The sequence below is a fragment of the Carlito syrichta genome, unplaced genomic scaffold (assembly GCF_000164805.1).
Source record: "Carlito syrichta isolate Samal-C Ts95f unplaced genomic scaffold, Tarsius_syrichta-2.0.1 Scaffold303113, whole genome shotgun sequence".
In the NCBI taxonomy this organism is placed as follows: domain Eukaryota; kingdom Metazoa; phylum Chordata; class Mammalia; order Primates; family Tarsiidae; genus Carlito; species Carlito syrichta.
In genome coordinates this window covers 582426-603011 of record NW_007247209.1, presented here as the reverse complement: position 1 = coordinate 603011, position 20586 = coordinate 582426, and the positions used below count along the sequence as shown (strand labels likewise).

The 20586-nt window shown below is 43.8% G+C and overlaps 1 protein-coding gene across 2 annotated transcripts in view; it reads left to right on the top strand.

Annotated features, from left to right (window-relative positions):
* Positions 1-18264, top strand: part of UBE2F (ubiquitin conjugating enzyme E2 F (putative)) — a 68160-nt gene extending 49896 nt beyond the window's left edge. For both annotated transcript variants that reach the window (XM_008057726.2, XM_021712168.1), the window contains 5 exons: positions 3869-3939; positions 6917-6974; positions 8694-8726; positions 11781-11843; positions 16944-18264. In XM_008057726.2, coding sequence (XP_008055917.1) covers positions 3869-3939; positions 6917-6974; positions 8694-8726; positions 11781-11843; positions 16944-16994 — 276 coding nt within the window. In that variant the 3' untranslated portion in view covers positions 16995-18264. The remainder of the gene's footprint in view (positions 1-3868; positions 3940-6916; positions 6975-8693; positions 8727-11780; positions 11844-16943) is intronic.
* Positions 18265-20586: the final 2322 nt, after the last annotated feature.

Sequence of the window (20586 nt, the reverse complement as noted above, 5' to 3'; positions counted from 1 at the left end):
TATTGAGTAATTGATGCTCCATTTTAAGGCTCTTGATAAATCCTATTAACTCACCTTCAGAGAGGAATGTCAGTTGGCGTTTTCACCATCAGTGTTTGATAATTCCCTTTTCTTAATCTCTCAGCAAGATAGAGTAGTTTCATTCTTTTTTCTTTTTACTATTTTGAAAAGAAGTGATATCTCATTTGATATCTAATTACCATTTGAATTTTCATTTCTTAAATATGATGCTGGATATTATTTCCTACTTATTAGTGATTTGTATATTTTTTGAACCATTATTATGTCCTTTGCTCATTTTTCTGTTGTGGTGTTTGTTTTTCTTCTACATTTATAAGAGTTCTTATATTTAAAGCAGTGAGACATTTTTCTTAGTTTCTCAGCCATACTATAGATATTTTCTTTGTTTTACATTCGTCATCTTTTGTTCTATAAAAGTTTTTGTGTTGAGTCATTGTCTTCATGGATTTTTTTATGTTATGAAATGCTTAAAGCAAGCTTCAGACTCCAAGATGATCATCTACATTTCCTTCTAGTCCTCTTTTATTTCTCTGTCTTTTATGTTTAGTTTTAGTGCATTTGGGATAAAGCTGTAAGTGGGGATCTACCTTTATTTTTCCAAATGGGTAGCCTGTGGTCTACTCAATAATCCACTTCCCCATCGATTTGAAATGCAGCATTTGTCATAGATTAGACTTTTAGCCATGTGAGTGGGTGGGTGGCTGTGCCAAACATCGAGGGGGAAGAGGGGTAGGATACAAGAGAAATTGTTTGGAAAGTGTGTGTGCCAGAAGTGGGTGCAGAGTTGTACTTTCTGTTCTGGGATCATAGCTGAAAGGAACATTGATAAAGGAGGCACCTTTGTTAGCTTCTTTTCTTTTTTTTCTTTTTTTTAATTTGAGTTGGAGTCTCACTCTGTTGCTCAGACTGGAGTGCAGTGCAGTCTTGACCTGCTGGGCTCTGGCGATCTTTCCGCCTCAGCCTTCCAAGGAGGCGGAACTACAGGCGCGCACTACCACGCCCAGCTAATTTTTTATTTATTGTAGAGATGAGGTCTCGCCAAGTTGCCCAGGTGGGTCTTGAACCCGTGGGCTCAGGCAGTCCACTCACTTCAGCCTCCCAAAGGCGTGGGATTACAGGCTGAGCCACCGAGCCCGGCTCTGTGTTAGCTTCTAACTATAGAAGGTGTGAAGGGATGAGAGGAGAAAGGGCAAATACCCCAAATTCTTGGGAGATGTAGTAACACTAGACTGGATAGTCATGTATTGGGCCTCCATAGAAGAGGCACCCTGACTGAGAGGGAGAGTGAGCTTGCCATTCTTCTAGGTTCCTTCAGATGTTAAGAGTTAGTGATTCAGTCTGACACTAGACTGCTACTCTGTCTTGTGACTTAGAGGAGTGCACACAGCCCTGCCCCTGGTAGCAGTCTGAGCTTCCCTCTGCAGTCTAAGTGCCTCATTGGAAGTGAAGGATGCTATCACTTCTTTCTGTCAAATGTACTTCCACTTATTTGCAGAAAACCACATCAAAGCATATGAAAATGCATTTAAACTAAATTTTTCAGTCCTCAGACACATGCATTTGGACAGTCAGTTTAATTTTTTTTTTTTTGGAAGTCTATTGATTTTGTGGTGTTTCGAAATAGGAAGAAGGCCTGGCATGGTCGCTTAAGCATGTAATCCCAGCACTTTGGGAGGCCGAGGTGAGAGGATTACCTGAGCCCATGGGTTCGAGACCAGCCTTGTCTCTGCAATAAATCCAAAAAATTAGCTGGGCGTGGGAATCATGTGCCTATCGTTCCAGCTACTTGGAAGGCTGAGGTGGAAGAATCACCAGAGACCAGCAGGTCGATGCTGGGATGGTGGTGAGCATGCCACTGCACTCCAGCCTGGGCGACAGAGTGAGACTCCAACTCAAAATAAAAAAAGAAAGAAATCAGGAAGAAAATTCATTAGGGTGCTGAAAAAGTATGTTTTATACAAATAAAAAAGTGGAGCTATGAAAGTACTAGAAGATTACAGGAGAATGTTTAGATGATGAAATACTTTCTTTTTTGAGTTGGAGCCTCACTCAGTTGCCCAGGCTGGAGTACAGTGGCACGCTGACAGCTACTACAGCCTCGACCTGCTGTGCTCAGGCAATCCTTCCACCTCAGCCTCCCAAGTAGCCAGAACTACAGGCACACGCCGCTACACCCGGCTTATTTTTTGATTTATTGTAGAGACGAAGTCTCACCAAGTTGCCCAGGCTGGTCTCGAACCCCTGAGCTCAGGCAGTCCTCTTGCCTCGGCCTCCAAAAGTGCTGGGATTACAGGCTTGAGCCCCTGTGCCCGGCTAAAATATTTTCTAAGTATGGTATCAAAGAGAAAAAGTTGATTACAAAGATAAAACCTTCCACTCTTCAGGGCACATCAGAAATAAAAATTAATAGCAAATGATAAACCAGGAAAATGTTACACCCATTTGACAAAGGGTTGATTGCTTTTTGATATGACATTTCTGATGAGATTCTGAGAGATAACACTGCACATCAACCAAGGAGACCTCACTGTGAGAGAAGACCTGGAGCAAGGGCTCTCTCCCATGATGCAGGTGAGGGTGCATCACCGCCTTCTGAAGGAGTCTGGCACTGGACCAGCAGTTTCTCTTCTATGGTGGCATCCTGAGGAAGTTTTTCATACAGGCTTTGAGCAAAGATATGGGCATTGGTACAGTAGGGCTTGGAGAAGTGGGAAGCACCCTAAATGTCCAGAGGCAAGGAAATGGCTTGATAAATGCAGGTGTTTGTACTGTGGAATGCAGGAAAGCCATCTGAAATGATGGCAGAAGTAACTGAAAAATAAACAGCATAACTGTCTGCTCTAAAGAAAAACAAATGTGCTTGCATACCTATATGTACACATGTGTGGTCTAGAAAAGAGGCTCAAAAAATTACCATCAGGTGTCAGTAGAGGTTACTTCTGAGTGGATGAAGATGGGGAGGAAGGGGGGGGTAGGGAGGGAGAAAGGGAGTGTGTGTGTGTGTGTGTGTGTGTGTGTGTGTGTGTGTGTGTGTACATGTACTTACATATAAGACAACAAAAGTGAAAGGAAACATATACTTGATTATATATTATTTTTTATGTCACTTATATATTATATTATGGTATATGTTATGTATTAATAAATCTGTATATTTTCTTTAATTTTGTTGTCTCTTTTCCTAAATGAGTTTAAATTGCTTTTACAATAGAAAAATCTTAAAAGAACTGTCCTAACATGCCAAGTCATAAATGATGTTGATATACCTTATCCCCGGGTACTCATTTTCATTCCTTTTCCCTCTAAGTATAAAGTGGACTAAGACTTTTATCTAGGAAAATGTATATTACAATAGCAACTTCAGAAACATCCTGCAAAGGGAATAGACTGTTCTTGCAAGAAACAATCACTTTCAGCCTCAGTTCAGTAACTTTCAGTGCAAAGGAGTATTGGGGGGCCCCTGGTTGGAGTTTGGACCTGGATGGTGCAGAACTCTTTCCTAGAGTGTACTGTGGATGCCTCTTTGCACCTGAACTCGGGTGTGGGAGGTGGCAGAGGCCCAGTCAACAGCACCGTCAGCCAGCAGGACATTGGGGCCTGTAGAGAGGTGCTCTGAGGTCCGTGGCAGACTTTCTTAGTGAGCCCAGCACTTACGGATGCAGTGTGCAAATTTGCACCTGTGAAGGTGAAGCAAGCCAGTGCTCGAGGTTGAATTTGTACTCGAATGTCAGATTACATGTTGAGTAAGCCATGAAACAAGCATCTAAATAGTGATGAACAAGGCTTTGGAGCCATGATTTGGACAGACTGTCAGTGCTATCTTTCTCATTCCCTCTCTGTGTTGCAGCCTCCCAAAGTGAAATGCTTGACCAGGATCTGGCACCCCAACATCACAGAGACAGGTGAAATATGTCTAAGGTGAGCTTCTCATCTTTCCTTTCTCCTGCATTTGTGAGCATAGTGTGTGAGCATTGGGCTTTTTAATACGCTCTCTCCTCTGTGAGAGGAGAGAGGCTCTCTCTCTGGGCATCTCCCCACACTCTGCTTCCCCATTGTGCCCCTACCTCACCCAGAATTGGGAAGCCCTCTTGTCACTTTTGCTGTCTTCTGGGAAGTCAGATTATTACCAAAGTATGACAGGAATTGACAGATGGTAACCTGATACAAGTGCCAGAAACTAAAGGAAAATATTGTCAGATTTGACCACATAAAAATTAAAAATACAAAAACATAAAATTGAAGGAGAAGCGATCAATTGGATTAACATTCATTGTATGTAAGTAGTCTTCACAAACCATTATAAAAAAGATGGATGTTTCCTCTGGAAAAATGCAGTATTGGCTACAAATAGGTAATTCATAAATGGAGAAATATAGGTAGTCAATAAATATCTGAGTAGATTTTCAGTCTCATTGGTAACCAGGAAAAGGCTCAGAAAACCACAGGCTTAACACTTATGTTGGCAGATACATGATTTTGTGTGTGTGTGTGTGTGTGTGTGGCACAGAGCAGGCTTTTTCGTCACTGGAGGGTATGTATATTTGTACACCTTTTATTGGTCTACCTTTAACTTGTTTTTACCCTTGAGCTTGTCAGCTGCACTTTTGGGAATGTAATCTAAGGAAATAATGTGCCAGACTTATGTACAAGGACCAACCACTGTATTGGTGAAAAGCAGATAGTGACGAGTGGTGGCTTCAGGCACAGCTGATTCATGTTGTGTCCTGAATACAGGGAAGGAGAAGCCCAGCCACGCCTATGGTAACCACATGGCAGCCTTTAATTGGGCTCTTCCCACAGTAGGTCTCACTGATGCCTGGTGCTCCATGGAGTGTACTTTCATTCCTAGCCCACAGGAGCACTTCCCTTTTAGAGAGATATTTGCTCTGGCTCTCTGCCCTGTCGTCCTTCCATGCCTCACTCCCAGGGCTGCTTGGTTTCAGCAGGTGCCCTCACAGTGCTCTGGTGCAGGGTCAGAGGCTCCATGTCTATGGGTTTGGAGGGCTCGAGGTCAGGAGATCAGTGGTTGCACTTCATCCTTTTCTCCTAAAGTCCAAGCTTCAGTATAGTTCCTGGGATAGCCTGTGTCTCCTTCTTAATAATATCTCTGATGGCCAAGTGTCTCTGTCGCCTGAGCTCCTGATGGGGGATTGAGACTACCCTCTGCTGAGGCCACGCTAAAATTTCCACAGTGACTGGGGACGTTGCACCCCCAATGGTCCAGAGGTTTCCCAGTTACCTGCCTCCAGGTGCAAAGGTCACTTCCTCTGGCTGTGATGTTGACAGTGAAGTTCAGGAGGATGCTGACATGTCAACTAATTAAGCCAAGTTTCAATCTTCCCTTCCTTCAATCAGCTGATATTGATTGAGTCCAAGCACCGTGGAAAACAATTTGCATTTCCTGCTTTTATGGTGTTTGCTGTCTGTGGGTGAGACAGGCATTAGACAAGTAAATAACAAGTATATAACTAATAAGATTGCATTACATTCTATTTTAAAAAAGAGGATGAGCTATGTCAGAAATAATTCTTCTATTCTAATAACAAAATCTCTCATTGGATCATAAAATCCACAAAGATTTGACAGACGATTCCCAAAAAGTTTTTCAAAAGTTTTTGAAAGTCATGAAAGCTTCAGGTCCACAAGTCACTGATACCTCTGTAGGACAGAAAGATCTCCTCCACCTAGTTTGTGGGGTGCATAATCTGAGCTTTCCTTTTTTTTTTCTTAACGCTCAAAATGGTCAACTTAAGGTTAGTTACATACCTTTTAACTGATCTTCATAGGCAATGAAGATTATAGCTTTGATTCAGATTCTACATATTTTTATTTTCTGATAAATTGACATATACGAATTTCAGCATTTTATAATTCAAAAAAATTTGTCACATGTAACAGTTATGACCTATAAAGCCTGATATTGACATGTCAGCTTAGGGACTTTTATATACAGATCAGAGCCACAGCACAATAAAATAATTTAACAAATTCCAAAAATAAATTTTATCTCAAGAAGGAAGTTTGCCAATAAGTTGTAATTTTTTGAAGTATAGAATAATCATTTATGTGAGAGTGTATAATGTGCATACAGTTGATAGACAATAATGAAATACCTCTGAAGCCCAGGTGCGCCTTCCCTGAGCATGGGGCTCCCACCCAAGGAGTAACTGATTCCCAGCATTTTGTGTTAATCTGCTTTTGTCCTTAAGTTTTGTTCCTTGAACTTAAAAAAAAACCAGCTATTAAAATGTTGTATGCCAGGAGCTTGCATTGTTGTTAACCTGCATTAGCCGTGATTCAGAATGCTGGCTCCGGGTGAGCTGCCTGGGCTGGAAGAACACACTGTCACCAAGTGTGTGCCCTTGGGCATGTCTTCTCTGTGCCTGAGTTTCTTTCTCTATAAGAGAGGGAAGTGGTGGTACTTCCTTCACCAATGGTTGTAGGCATGAAGTGAGTTTAATGACACAGCACCTAGGATTGTACCTGACATACACATAGGAAGCTCTAAGCCTCAGTTATTCCTGTTGTCATCTTTGTTGCCATTGTCATTTTCTGAATATTAAATTGACAAATGTTCTTTGTGTGTTGTTCTAATCATGCTTTTCCCCTGCTTAAAACTGCCAAGTCAAGGATTAAAGACCTCTGTGTACAGTAAACAGATAAAAACAACACAAGACATTATAATTGAATATGTATATAACCTTGAAGGCAGAGAAGGCCTTCCTCTGGCAAGAGAAAACTGAGAAGCCACAGAGGAAAAGACAGATTACATAAAAAGTAGCTCTTCTGTGTGGCATAAAGTCAAAACTCACACCAAGAAGACTTATTGGCAGTGTGTGTGGCACACCTGTTGCTGCTCCTCACTCACTGTTGTATGTTTGTTTGTCTTTTTCAGTTTACTGAGAGAACATTCAATTGACGGCACTGGCTGGGCTCCCACGAGAACGTTAAAGGTAGAGTCCGTGCCTCTTGATTACAGGTCCTTCCCTACAATTGTCTTCCTTGTGTGGCCAGCCTTCTGAAAGAGCTGCACATGTCCTTGCCTATGGCATCCACACTAGTGACCAGGCATACCCTGCTCCCACCTCTCCGCACCACCCATTTCCTGGGACTGTTCAGCCGGTCACTGACCCCATCAGTTTGGGTCAGATGAGCATCCTTATCAGCCATTGCTAGGCACTATTCCAGAACCAGAGACAGGAGGCCGAACTGCAGGCTTCAGAGCCAAACCACTCTCTACTGTAGGAAACCTCAGAGCCACCATTCATCCATCAGGGGTGTCTTGAGCCCTTTTGGCCGCTAGGTGCCATGGAAAGAGAGCTGCAAACTGACTTGCAGACCCTTGACTTCCTCTGATCAGAGAGGACAGCCAGGTGTTGGGTATCTGCCACCAAGGAGGGACTCTGGGGGAACAGCACAGAAAGGTTTCAGCCCTGGTTCAGCATCAGAGAATACTGCAGACTTAGTGTAGTCCCTACCCAGCTATGGTCTCTGCTGTTGTGCTCCAGCTTCTCTCCACACCCTAGACGTGTCCTGCCCTCTCAGGGCTTAGCATCTGCACAGGCCTGGAAGGTACTCTTTGGAAGGTGCTCCTTTCCTCTACCTGGAAAGTGCTCCCTTCCTCCAGCCTTCTCCCTGGCTGACTCCTACTCCTCTGAGTTCCAGTCAGATGGCTACCACTTCCTCTGTGGAGCCTCTCCTCCCAGAATGTGTGCTCTGGGGAACACTCTTCATGGACGGTGCTGGCCTCCTGACCTGCCTGCCTGCCTGTCTTAACCCGTCTACCAGACTGAGGGGTTGTCTTCACCCCCCAGCTCCAGTCCTAGGCCCAGGTCACACCAGAAGGTCAGGAATGGGTGGGGTGAATAGATTGTTGTATGAGAGAAAGCAGAGAAGGGCAAATAAAATTATCAGCAAGCACAGAGTACAGGATGAGCATGAGAACAGCCCTAAAAAAGGACAAGACTCTTGAACTGATGAACAGGAAGGCAGAAAATGAATTGTGATTGAGCTACAGATAATGAGTAAGTACAGGCAGAACAATACTGGTTTTCAAGTTCATTTTAATGAAAATATCTGACCCTTGAAGTGTTAAGTCTCCCTTGATTCTTGAAGCAGCAAAGGCAAAACTATTGAGAAGACGCAGTAGGACTGGGGTGGGGGGTGTTGGTGGTAATTAGCTTATCTATGACCCCAAGAGGCATTAGATGTTAAAAACAACAGGCTTTTTTTAAAAAAAATTTAATTTTTTTATTCTGAAGTCTCAGGCGGAGTAAAAAACAACAGATTTTATTTTAAAGGTGACTTAGAAGTCCAAACCATATTTGGTGATGCCTGGTAAGAAGTGGTTAAAGATGGCACTCTCTGGGTGAATGCCCACCTATGGGCTCTGCCATGGTGTGGGATTAGTCTCTTTGGACCCTAGGTCTAAGCGAGAGGGTGGTTAATAGTCTCTTTAATTTGATATTCATCATCTGTGACCGCTCATCTCTTTGAATTTCCCAGAGTTTGTTGTTGCACTTGGAGAGAGATTGTTTTAATTTTTTGTGTTGAGAAAAACAAGACATGCTGAAGACAGGTTAATTTGGTATGATGCATATTTCTTGGTCATGGGTTTAAAAGGCTTTAGGTACACAGTAGCTTGAAACTTGTTTTCTGCTTTCTTATTTCAGGATGTTGTTTGGGGATTAAACTCTTTGTTTACTGTAAGTATATTGATCGAAACCCCAAGTTTTTCTCGATTTCCCTAATGGCTAGTTTTAAATGTCACCTTAAGGATAACACAAAACATGTTAAACAAAACATGTACATACCTTTCTTCTCTGTTGTTCTTTTATGAGACAGAAGTAGAACAGTGAGATGGGGACTGAGGGGCCTTTGGATTGACACCTAGGAAGGTCGTCATGGGCAGGGGTCACAGCAGCTCCACTTTGGGTCCTGCCGAGGTAGCTGCCTCTGCCTTCTGGCAGTAAGGCCAGTTACATTTGCTTTAGTATCCTCCAGCAAGGGGTGGCTGTTTCTTTAGGTTCACCTGGCCCAGTCTCCGTTCGTGCCTATATCATCTCACCAGCCAGTGGCCCTATCTGCTCCCAGGTATCCTGGTTTGGATGGATGACTACATGGTCACCTAGTCTAGAAGGCGTTCCACAAGACTGAAAACTTAGAGTTGTTCTCTTACTATCAGCAATGAGCAGCTGAAGGTTACCATTATCAGAAACAGTGTATGGCTTAGGGGCCTGAAGAAACTAAAAGGACATAGCTAAAAACTGTCGGTTGGATTTTTTAATATAGTATTATTAATTCTTTTGAATTTTTACTTTTTGTTTCATAAAATAACTTTTAAAGAAATAAACTTCAGAGATCTGCCTCTGAAAAGGGTTTTGCTACTTTCAGTAAAGCCTAAGGTGCCTCCATGAAAATGAACCCATCTTGGATATTCTGCCAAGACCAGTGGGCTGATTCAGGGGTGGTTTCCTGACCAGTGTCTTATAGGGCACTGGATATGGCCTATAGTAGATGCACCTGCACAACTCAGTATCACTGCAGGCGGGTCTGCTCTTCCTCATTCTGTCGTTTGAGGGCACAGTATTCTTGTTCTTGTCTTCAGAAAAGAAAAAATAGCATAGCCTCAAATTAAACTCTGTCCCTGCCTTCTCAAATGATGTTACTGGGTGGACACCTGTAACACAAGCAAAGAAACCAAACACTTCAGTGATTTCAGGATCTTTCAGAATCTCCATGGGAAAGCAATACCTGATGGAGACCTGGACTCAAGCCATCCAGACAGTTTTCCACTGGTCTCAGTCACTTTGTTCTGATTTGGTTTTTGGCTTTTCACTGAAGTGAATGAAGCTTTACTTCTAGAGCCTTGAAGGCTGAACATGATTTAAAATCTGCCTAGTGATTATGCGTCATTGTAACATTGAGCCTTAGCATCTCCAGTTTTGACTGAGAGAGCCAAGATGACAGTTGCTAACTCAGGCCCTTCTCGGGCCCACACATCTTCGTTATCAGCCACCATGATGGTTACTTTTTGGAACCCCTAATATCTGCTCCAGTTTCGTTGACTGTTACAGGGGAATTAATAGTAGGAAATAAACATTGGCTCCTTGGACTTTTTAAAAAAATAAAATAAAATAAGAAATCTAGTACAACCACTTTAGCTCTCTATTTCCAAGGGGACCAAACCTTCCAAATTCTAAAGAGCCAATCACAATTGCACATTAAGTCTGTAATGGTTATTCTGAACAATATATTCATTTTAGGTCAAACATACGTTAAGTAAAGAAGATAAGGAACTTTGTGTGTTGGGTGTCATCTTCATATGTACTGGGTATTTCATATAACATGTACTTCATATTTTTCCCTCTTTCTAGGACTTGGAATCTAATTTTCCAATGCAAATGAACATAGAGATTTATATAATTTTTCTTTGCTATCATTATCATTATTCATCACAGACATATTTATCTCCAAATCAGGAACACAGTCCCCAAATTTAATGTAATTCTTGAAGAAAAATGTGGTTGTCTTGACAATGAGCCATCATATGGGATGCTTTGGAAAGCAGTGACTCATCACAATAACAAATCTTACTACCCTGACTTTCAAGAAGAGGGATGGGCAGTATAAAGATAAGGAATGGTCTCTGTCTGAAGTTCAGGGTGATTTTTGTAGAGGGTGGCAAAGGAAGAGCCATTTCAACACTTAATTTTTTTTTTTTAAGAGACAGTCTCACTCTATTGGCTAGGCTGGGGTGCAGTAGCACAATCATAGCTTACTGTAGCCTCAAACTCCTGGGCTCAAGTGATCCTCATTCTTCAGCCTCCCAAGTAAGCAGGAATACAGTTGTACCACCACACCCAGCTAATTTTTAAAATTTTTTGTAGAGATGAGTTCTCAAACTCCATGTCTCAAGCTATCCTCCTCCTTAAGCCTCCCAAGGCACTAGGATTATAGGCATGAGCTGCCACACCTGGCCCATTCCAATGGTGTTTTTTTTTTTTCTTTTTAAAAGTTTTTAAAACAGTGAGAATAAGAGAAGGATAAAGGAAGATTTATGGCAGAAAGAACTGCTATGGGCGAGTTTTTCAAAAATAAAAACCACCTCCAATGCTTTTCTAAGGTAGAAAGAGTCTGACACTGTCTCCTGAGGCCAGAGATAACAGCTTAGTGTCACTGCCCTGCATTTGGTCAGGTTATATGTTGACCCTACTGGCTATGAGTGGGATGCTTGTAAAGCTGAGTCAGAAGATGAAAGGAAAATCCATTAGAGGCCCAAATAGAAATCATAGGCTCACAAAGGCAAAGTTATTAACCACAAAATAAATTAAAACAGGAAAATTAATTTTTATGAAAAATAATGGGATTTTTATTCAGAAATGCTTATAATAAGAGTGGTTTTCATTTTCCAGTTATCAAAAACATATGTATATGTAATGTCTAATGATATTAGACATTAATATGATAAAAAAAGAAATTAATATGAATGCTATTTCCTCCATTTTCACCAAACTTTGGACAATTATATGTAATGTATCCCTGACTTTTTCCAGTCAATTTCCAATCACCATTTTGAAAAAATACCCACATGTGCAGTACCCTATGTCAAAAGACTTTGGGTTGTTAATAGAATTCTCAGCTCTCGAGGTTGGTCTGAAATTTGCTAATTAGACTTCTGCTGCACTTCATAAAATGCAACTTTAACAACATAAAAAAGGTTATTTCCAATGTTTACTTTGTATTTCTCTCTTTTTAAGGATCTTTTGAATTTTGATGATCCTCTGAATATTGAAGCTGCAGAACATCATTTGCGGGACAAGGTGAGTGAGTAAGAAGAAATTGAGAGTGGTAGAATGCGTGGCTGAAACTTGAAGTGATTTATAAATAACAGGTTATAATAAATTTATGTGATCTCACAAAGGTGTTTTACCCAAGGTCAGGGAGAAGTGGTTTTTAAGAAATGTGATTTCCTAGTAGACTTCAGTATGAGTAATTTAAAACAGGCGATTATTCCTATTCCTTCTTTTTGTTTTTGTTTTGTTTTGAGTTGGAATCTCACTCTGTCACCCAGGTTGGAGTGCAGTTGCATACTCACTGCCTCCACAACCTCAACCTGCTGGGCTCAGGCAATCCTTCCACCTCATCCTTCCAAGTAGCTGGAACTACTGGTGTGTGCCACCACACCCAGCTAATTGTTTTATTTATTGTGGAGACAAGATCTTGCCATGTTGCCCAGGCTGTTTTCAAACCCGTTGGCTCAGGCAATGCTCTCGCCTCAGCCTCCCAAAGTGCGGGATTACAGGTGTGAGCCACCACACCTGACTTCTTTACCTCCTTAACAGTATAGGCACATAGAAGGAGAATGTATGGCATTGCCAGCGCCCTCCTGGCTTCCAGGGGCCTTCCATACCTTTTGCTGAGCTCATTCATATGCATGCACATTTGGTTTTGATTTTGACTCAAAATAATGAGATCCTATTCATTACTCTTAATATTTATTTATTTATTTTTACTTTGGATCTCACTCTATCACTCTATCAGTCTGGAATGCAGTGTCACCATCATGGCTCACCGTAACCTTGACCTCCTGGGCTCATACGATCCTCCCACTTCAGCCTTCCAAGTAGTTGGGACTATAGGCATGTACCACCTTGCCCACATAATTTTTTGATGTTTTGTAGAGATAGGATCTTGTTATATTACCCAGGCTGGTCTCGAACTCCTAGGCTCAAGCAGTTCTCTCACCTCAGCCTCCCAAAGTGCTGGGATTACAGGCATGAGCCACTGTGCCTGGCATCATTACTCTTAATCTTTAATTCCTTTTTTTTTTTTTTTAACTTTTTTCTTCCAACTCAATGCATAGATTGCCACTCATTTATTTCAGGAGCCACATTGTATTCCATAAAGTGGCTCTATCACACTTTTTAAAACTATTCTCTTCTTGGGGGGCATTCAAGTTTTTTCTTATGGGATTTTTTTTCCCAACACAAGTAATGATGCAATAAATATATCTTGTACACATATCCTTAAATATTGGTGCTTTTATTTCGACATAAGAGAGTTCTAGAACTGGGATTACTAAGTCAAAGATTTTGTCTTAATTTGAATAGCTTTTGTTTTTCCGTGCGGCTGTAGCAGTGCCTGTGCCCACTAAATGCAGTGCAGGCAGGCAGGCATCTGTTTCTCTGAACGCTCTGCAGTATACTCTGCTTTCTGAACTTTTAGAGAGGTTGGGTGTCTTTTTATATTCACGTATATTAGCTGTTTGCATTTTTAAATTACTTGTTCTTAGCTTTGAATCATTCTTTTTTTTTTTTTTTTTTTGAGTTGGAGTCTCACTCTGTCGCCCAGACTGGAGTGCAGTGGCCGCTCCCGGCCACCGCAGCCTCGGCCTGCTGGGCTCCAGCGATCCTTCCGCCTCAGCCTTCCGAGTAGCCGGAATTACAGGCATGCGCCACCACGCCCGGCTGATTTTTTATTTATTGTAAAGATGAGGTCTCGCTGCCCAGGTGGGTCTCGAACCCGCAGGCTCAGGCAATTCACTCACCTCAGCCTCCCAAAGGCATGGGATTACAGGCTGAGCCACTGAGCCTGGCTGAGTCATTCTTATATTAGATTATTTTTCTTTGAATTTTAGGAGATCTTTTTTGATTGGGGATATGACTCTTTGGTCAGTTACTTTTGAAATTTTAGGGGCACAACTCAGTCCTAGTAACCACAATCTCCGCTAGACCATGCTTCTATCTTGCCTATTTACAAATGGGTTTGAGGTGCTTCCAATAAAACCCCTGTTTAAGAAGACTATTTTCGTGACCTGCCTGGGCGACTTGGCGAGACCTCATCTCTACAATAAATAAAAAATCAGCCAGGCGTGGTAGCACGCGCCTGTAGTTCCAGCTACTTGGAAGGCTGAGGTGGAAGGATCTCTGGAGCCCAGCAGGTCAAGGCTGCGGTGGCCGGGAGTAGCCACTGCACTCCAGTCTGGGTGACAGAGTGAGACTCCAACTCAAAAAAAAAAAGAAGACTATTTATCTAGAAGCGCAAAGTATTAAGACCCACTGGGAAGGAAAAAGTATAAGTGCTCTAGCCCCACCCATGACTTTATGCCAACTGAAGATCACAGTTATTGAAACTTTCATTTGATTTAGCATATATCCATTTGTTCATCACAGGTGTGATTGGTGGCCACTTGTGTGTCAGGTGAGGTACTAAGAGCTCACCTCTTAGTACTGTGGGAATGGCAGTTTCTGTCTCTGTCCCTGTGGAGTATGCATTCTAGTAGGGAAGAGGCCCAGCATAGATGATCAGACATAGCACATGCCTTATGAAAGGGGCCAGGGAGTGCCAGGTGGTGGGGGAAGAGTACTCCAGAGAGTGTCAACAGATAGTCCAAAGGTCCTGTGGTAGGAACATGCCTGGGGAGCTCAGGGCAGAAGAAATAGGCCAATGTGACTGGCGCAGACAGCAGGGATAGAATAGTAGGTGCTGGACACTATTTCAAGTGCTTGGCACAGAATGCAATTGGGTCTCACTTCAGGGATAGTACTGTTACTATTCCTGTTTTGTTGCTAAGAACACGGCCACCAAGAAGTTGAGACTTAGCCGGGCTTGGTAACTCAGTCTGTACTCCCACACTTTGGGGGGCTGAGGTGAGTGGATTGCCTGAGCCCGCGGGTTTGAGACCCACCTGGGCAACTTGGCGAGACCTCATCTCCACAATAAATCAAAAAAATCAGCCGGGCGTGGTAGCGCATGCCTGTAATTCTGGCTACTCAGAAGGCTGAGGCGGAAGGATCGCCGGAGCCCAGCAGGTTGAAGCTGCGGTGGCCGGGAGCGGCCACTGCACTCCAGTCTGGGTGACCAGAGTGAGACTCCAACTCAAAAAAAAAAAAGTTGAGACTTGCCTTGATTACCCAACCACTAGGGGACAGAGTCCGGGATTTGAACCCAAGCAGTCTGGCTTCAGAGTCCATGGTCTTCCCTTGGGCCCTGTGCTCTGAGGTCCCTGAGGTAGGAAAAGAGGAGGGAGGCAGCAGAGACCAGAGCATGGGGCCAACTGCAAGCATGGATGTTCAGCTTTATTTTGGGTATGATGAGCAGAGGAACTAGTATAGAGCACATGTAGTATTTTTGTCCTGGGGGCAAGACATAGGACAAAGAAGGGGCATTTTTGAAGTCTTCATATTCTTTAAGCTTTTGCAGTATTATGAGCTGCAGGTATTATCTGGCTTTGGGGAATGTGGAAATGATTTTGAGAAGGTTTTTGCGAGAGGCCAGCCAGTTTCTGTACAGCCCCCTTTGTTGCAGGGTAAAGGCCAGTGTGGGAGGCTCCGAGTCCAATCCTGTGGTCAGGTGCAGGGAGTCAGCAGGCAGAGCCACCTGGGCAAAATCAGAGCTCTCTGCTTTCCCACCCTGAGACAGGAGCAAGTCATGGCACCGTTTCCATAGCATCCATCTGGGAACTTACCCATCCTGAAAAGGGTTACTATACTAATTAAGGATGTGGCAGGAGGGCAGGAGCCCGGTGCCTAGTAGGTCAGGGCAGTGCTCTAGACAAGGGCTTGCCTGCGAGAGGACATTGCCCCACATAGCACTGTTGTATATAGAGTGCCGGGGTGTACCCTGCACTTTGCTGGGTGTGGGTAGTATGGAGTGGAATCAGAATGGAGTGGAATCAGAACATAGGCCTATTCCCCAAGACTAAGGTGTAGCCAAAGAAATTCAACTGATGCCTGCTAAGTATTGTGACAACTGCTGATTCTCCATGCAGTGGAGGCCACATGGCATTGATGGGAGCGAAGCAGTGTGACCCTGTGGGGGCATCAGAAACCCACCAGCTGTGTTATAGGAATAATAGGTTTAAGCGCTTCAAGTCACTCTCCCAGCTTATACAATTCCACAAGATTTTCCTCCTAACCTTGGGGAGAACAGACCTGGGGACTAACCTGGGGTGGTGACCCAGCTCTGAAAAGGCTGTCCTGGCCAGACACCGTGGCTCATTCCTGTAATCCCAGCACTTTGGGAGGTGGAGGTGAGAGGATTGCCTCAGCCCAGGGCTTTAAGGTCAGCCTGGGCAGCTTGGAGAGACCTCGTCTCTATAATAAATAAAAAAAATTAGCCAGGCATGGTGAAGCATGCCTGTGTTTCAGCTACTTGGAAGGCTGAGGTGGAAAGATCGCCTGAGTCCTGTAGGTCGAGGTTGTGGTGGCCATGAGCACGCCACTGCACTCCAACCTGGGTGACAGAGTGAGACTCTGACTTTAAAAAAAAAAAAAAAAGAGAAGACTGTCCTACCCATACTGGCCTGGGGTAACTCCTAGGTCCATATAACCCTTGGTCACCTGGCCAACCACTTTTCAGTGAGTGAGAATGGAGCCCTACAGTATACCCACCTCTCATCCAGGCAGGTTGGAAACCCTGAAGAGGAGAGCTATGCGTGGGCCATGAAGAGTGGGCACATTTTAAATGGGCAGCAAGGTCCAGAGAAGGCATTCTGAGAAGACAGATCTAGAAACAAGGCCTTTCCTGAGAGCAGCAGCTATGACTCATACCCATTTGTAGTCACAGGAGTCTTGGCTTTGTGAACTTGCCCACACTTTTCTGGGCTTTACTTTCTGCATCTGGAAAATGAAGGGGATAGATAAGATGCTCCCTGAGGATCCCTTCCACTCAGACCTTCTGTGTTTGTGCGTCCATCCTCAGCACACCCAGCACAGGGTCTTGCACACAGTAGGCACCATAATCATGGAGAAATGACGCTCAGACTTAGAAAGGTCTCCGATCTTTCTACCACACTGGTCTTTCTACCTCTCCACACGGGACCATGGCGTTGGTGAATCTGACGTATCTCTGAAGTGCTGCCTCACGCTCGCTCACTCACTCCTCCTGTTCTTCCGTCTCTCCCTGATCCCTCTCCACAGGAGGACTTCAGGAATAAAGTGGATGACTACATCAAACGTTATGCCAGATGATAAAAGGAGAAGATTGCAGGCCCATGGACTATGCATTACAGTTTGTCTCTAACGTGAAACAGCAAGAGGTAGCCCCCTTCCCCTGTCCTTATGCTCCCTCTCAGTCTTACTGGATTGTCCCAGTCCTGTGACCATATTGTCCTGAAGAAGACCATCTTCATGACGCCCTCTGTAGATGGAGAATTCAACATAAATACAGCAAGAAAATGTCTTTGGGCTTCTAAAGAGTTGTCTGCTTACCTTAATATGTTTACTTTTTAAAAATTGTACTGTATAGGCTGTTGGTGAAATTCTTGAGAAGTTGTAATGAACTAAAAATTGAGGCTAGAGCTTGCTTACCCTTTTCCCAGACAAAATTGGTTTTCTGCACAAGTGATGCTAATGATGTGTTCAGTGTAACTCGCAGATTGGCAATAAGAAACCTGCTACAAACTGTGATTGGATGCAAATTCTCTTAGCTTCTTCCACAATGTTGGCCCTTCCTAGATGTTGTGAAGCTTCCCAGAATGCATAGTCATTCACTGTAGATCTCTTATTGAAATGCGTATTTTATTTAATGTAAGTATATTTTGGAACAGATTTGTAATTTGTACAATTTAATGCTTTAATTATTTTTTCTATTCTCATTTAGTTTGCATTTTCATTGTATAGAGCAGACAGAAAGATGTTGGGTCAAGCAACTATTGAAGAGAAATACAAAGAAAATATGAAAGACACATTATTCATTCTGTCCAAATGCAGTGAGAATCTGGTTCTTAAAAATCAGCTCTTGCTTTCAGGTCCAGATGTGGCAAGGACATTTCAGAGCCCTTTGAAGCTAGATCTGAATGATAAAAATAAAAGCAAACAAAAAAACAGGGGGCCCATTCTCACATGCTGTCCAGAGGAAACTGGCTGGAGCCTGAAGCAGCTGCTGCTGGTGTTCCTGCAGTGGTCGTGTGATCGTGAGCCAGTAGCGGCTTATCTGCACCAGATTCTCTCTGTTCTGAGAGACAGGAGAGACACCTCAGGAATCAGCCCAAACTGTGTCTGATGCCGCTGAGACTGTACCTGTGGCCTTCTTCTGAGTTTGCTGTGGCTCCAGGCCTGCCAGTGGGTGAGTCTCCAAGACCTTGGAAGACCAGGAATCAGCCGTGCTCATCCAGGTTAACGCATTTCAGAGGAAGATCCCTGAGGAGAGGCGAGTGGATTTACTCCAGCCTTTAGACTTTTGAAATCAAATGCAAAATAAATACCTGGTTTCATTTGCTGCCTGCCTAACACTCTCAAATTGAGCTGCTAGCCTCTTTCAACCTCTGGATTCCTCCCTGTCTGCCATCTACTAGATTTAGTCTGCTTTTCTTAATTTATAGAATCTCTGATTGTGAGATTAATCTGTCACGGAGATCCAGCAGGTGAGGAGTGTAGGCCTTGCTTCCTGTTTGCAATCATGAATTGTACCCACTGGACTTGAAGGTGGCTCCCTGCTATTTGGCCACACTTATATGAGTGCACATAGCAGGAAGGGTGGGGCTAGATAAAGTGAGTGGTGGTATCTTAGGGGCTCTGGGCTTGTCTGTAAGGCACAGTAATTCCCACCTCTCAGGGCCTAGGAGAGGTACTGCAACTTCACATAATTCCTCTGCCTGGCGTCAGAGGAACTCACCAGCTGAGCACTAGGCATCATTTCTGGGTGGGTCAGGAGACCAGCAGCTGACTTCCACCCCTGGGGAGCCACAAAATGTAGTTCTCTGCCTGGTGCCCGTCCCAGGCACAAAATCACAAAAATTCCACAGTAGCTATTGGGGCTTCCCCCAAGGTGCCTGGTCGGTGGTTCAGATGTCAATGGAGGGATGTGTTCATGAGAGCACTTCTGGGGAAGCATTGATGCCAATGCTTGCTGTTTGGTGGAAACATTTATGCAGTGTAGGTGAAAGACAGTGTGTCCTCTGGACCACATGGAAAGTGATACTGTCAGTTATTAAATCTGACCTCAAAATATTTGCACAGTAGAAAAATACTTTGCTTATAATCAGGGATTAAGCAACTCTTTGAAAATGACATGGCCAGATAACTGAATCATCCCATTCTGTCCGGTGAAAATCCTTCAGAGATATTTTGCATACCACTCCCCTCCATCTTAAGGAAAGCACCCAGATGCAGCCTGTCGCAATGAGCACCCAGTATTGTGCTGGGTGCTTGGCCAGTGAGGCCCATGGTTCTTGCTGGTGACTGCAGAACCTTGCCTTCCAGACCTTGTGTCTTCTTGGCGGTGGTCTCCTCGCCACTCTTAGGCCAAAGTTACATTTCTGACTCCAGTCCACTTGCCCCCAACCAGCTAATAGTTGATGATGTCTGATCTTCCATGGGATGGGAATCTCTAGACTGGCCCAAAAAGCCAACCCTGGATACCTGTGAGAGTTGGTGGGCCCCTGGGGAGGTGAAGGTCTTGGGCAGCTCTGACATCCAAGCGGATGTCCAGAACCTTTGCTTCCTGATTCCTGGTTCTTGACTGTGCTCTGCAGGGTCCTTATGACTCTGCTGCTTAGAATTTGATGTGTATGCTGCATGTTTTCAGGCATTCATACAAGGAAATACTTCCAGGATGGGCCTCTCAGAAGAAGGCTCACAATTCCTCTCTGGTCTTCCCCTAAACATTCTACCAGCAGATGACCTCCCCTTTGTGGTCTTTCTACTAATGAGCCAAGGCAGGAGTACTATTCGGATGCTAAATATGGATCTTGTGTGTCTCCTTGCTTTCTGCCCCCTCCCTTGCCCTAGGCCTTGGTCCTAGTCTGTGGTGTTTTCCACCCACTTTATTTGCAAAGCATGGGTCATGGGTAGCAGTGTCTTGGGTTGGGGGCCTTCACCAACCCTCATCTCCAAGTACTGAAAGCCTTAGGGGCTGCTTTTGTGGCTTCCATCAGCTGCAGGTTAAGCCAAGTGTGCACCTGCTAGAGGAGAAGTCACAGCACTACAGAAGTTCGCATAGAAACTCTAAAGAAAGTGGCTTCAGACTGTTTCTAGTAGCCAAAACATTTCAGTGTACATTCTTTTGAAGAACATGTACCGTAGTACAAAGCACCTGTGCGTATTTTTCTCTGCCTATAGTTATTTGCACACTTGTTTGGAAAGGCATTTTGAGGCTCAGGAGGCAACAGTGGCTCCCTTTGGCCTGGCCACAGCCACACTAGTCTCGTTAGAGTCCTGGCCCATACATAGGCCATCAGGATGCCTTATGGCAGCAGAAAGGTTGAATACTCCTTCTGCCAGGCTTTAGACCTTTAAAAAAAAAAATCCCAGAGTGCATACTCCCAGGCAGTGGTGAGCACAAAAATCTGTTCTGTCTCCAGTGAACAAACCCTACTCGCTGTTCCCTGGGATTGCTCTGCTGTCACCCCCTCACCTCCGCCCTCTTCTTCAGAAAACTGCTGCGAAAAGTTCTCAAAACAGTTTGAAATTGATCAGTTCCTGTTTCTTCTGTAAAGCTCATGACACTAATGGTGCATTCTGATTTACATTTCTTAAGTAGAACCTCCTTAATCCCTAAGAGGTTTTAAAATAAGTCACAAATTCCTGTTAACATCAGATTTTTTGCTGATAATCAAATCAA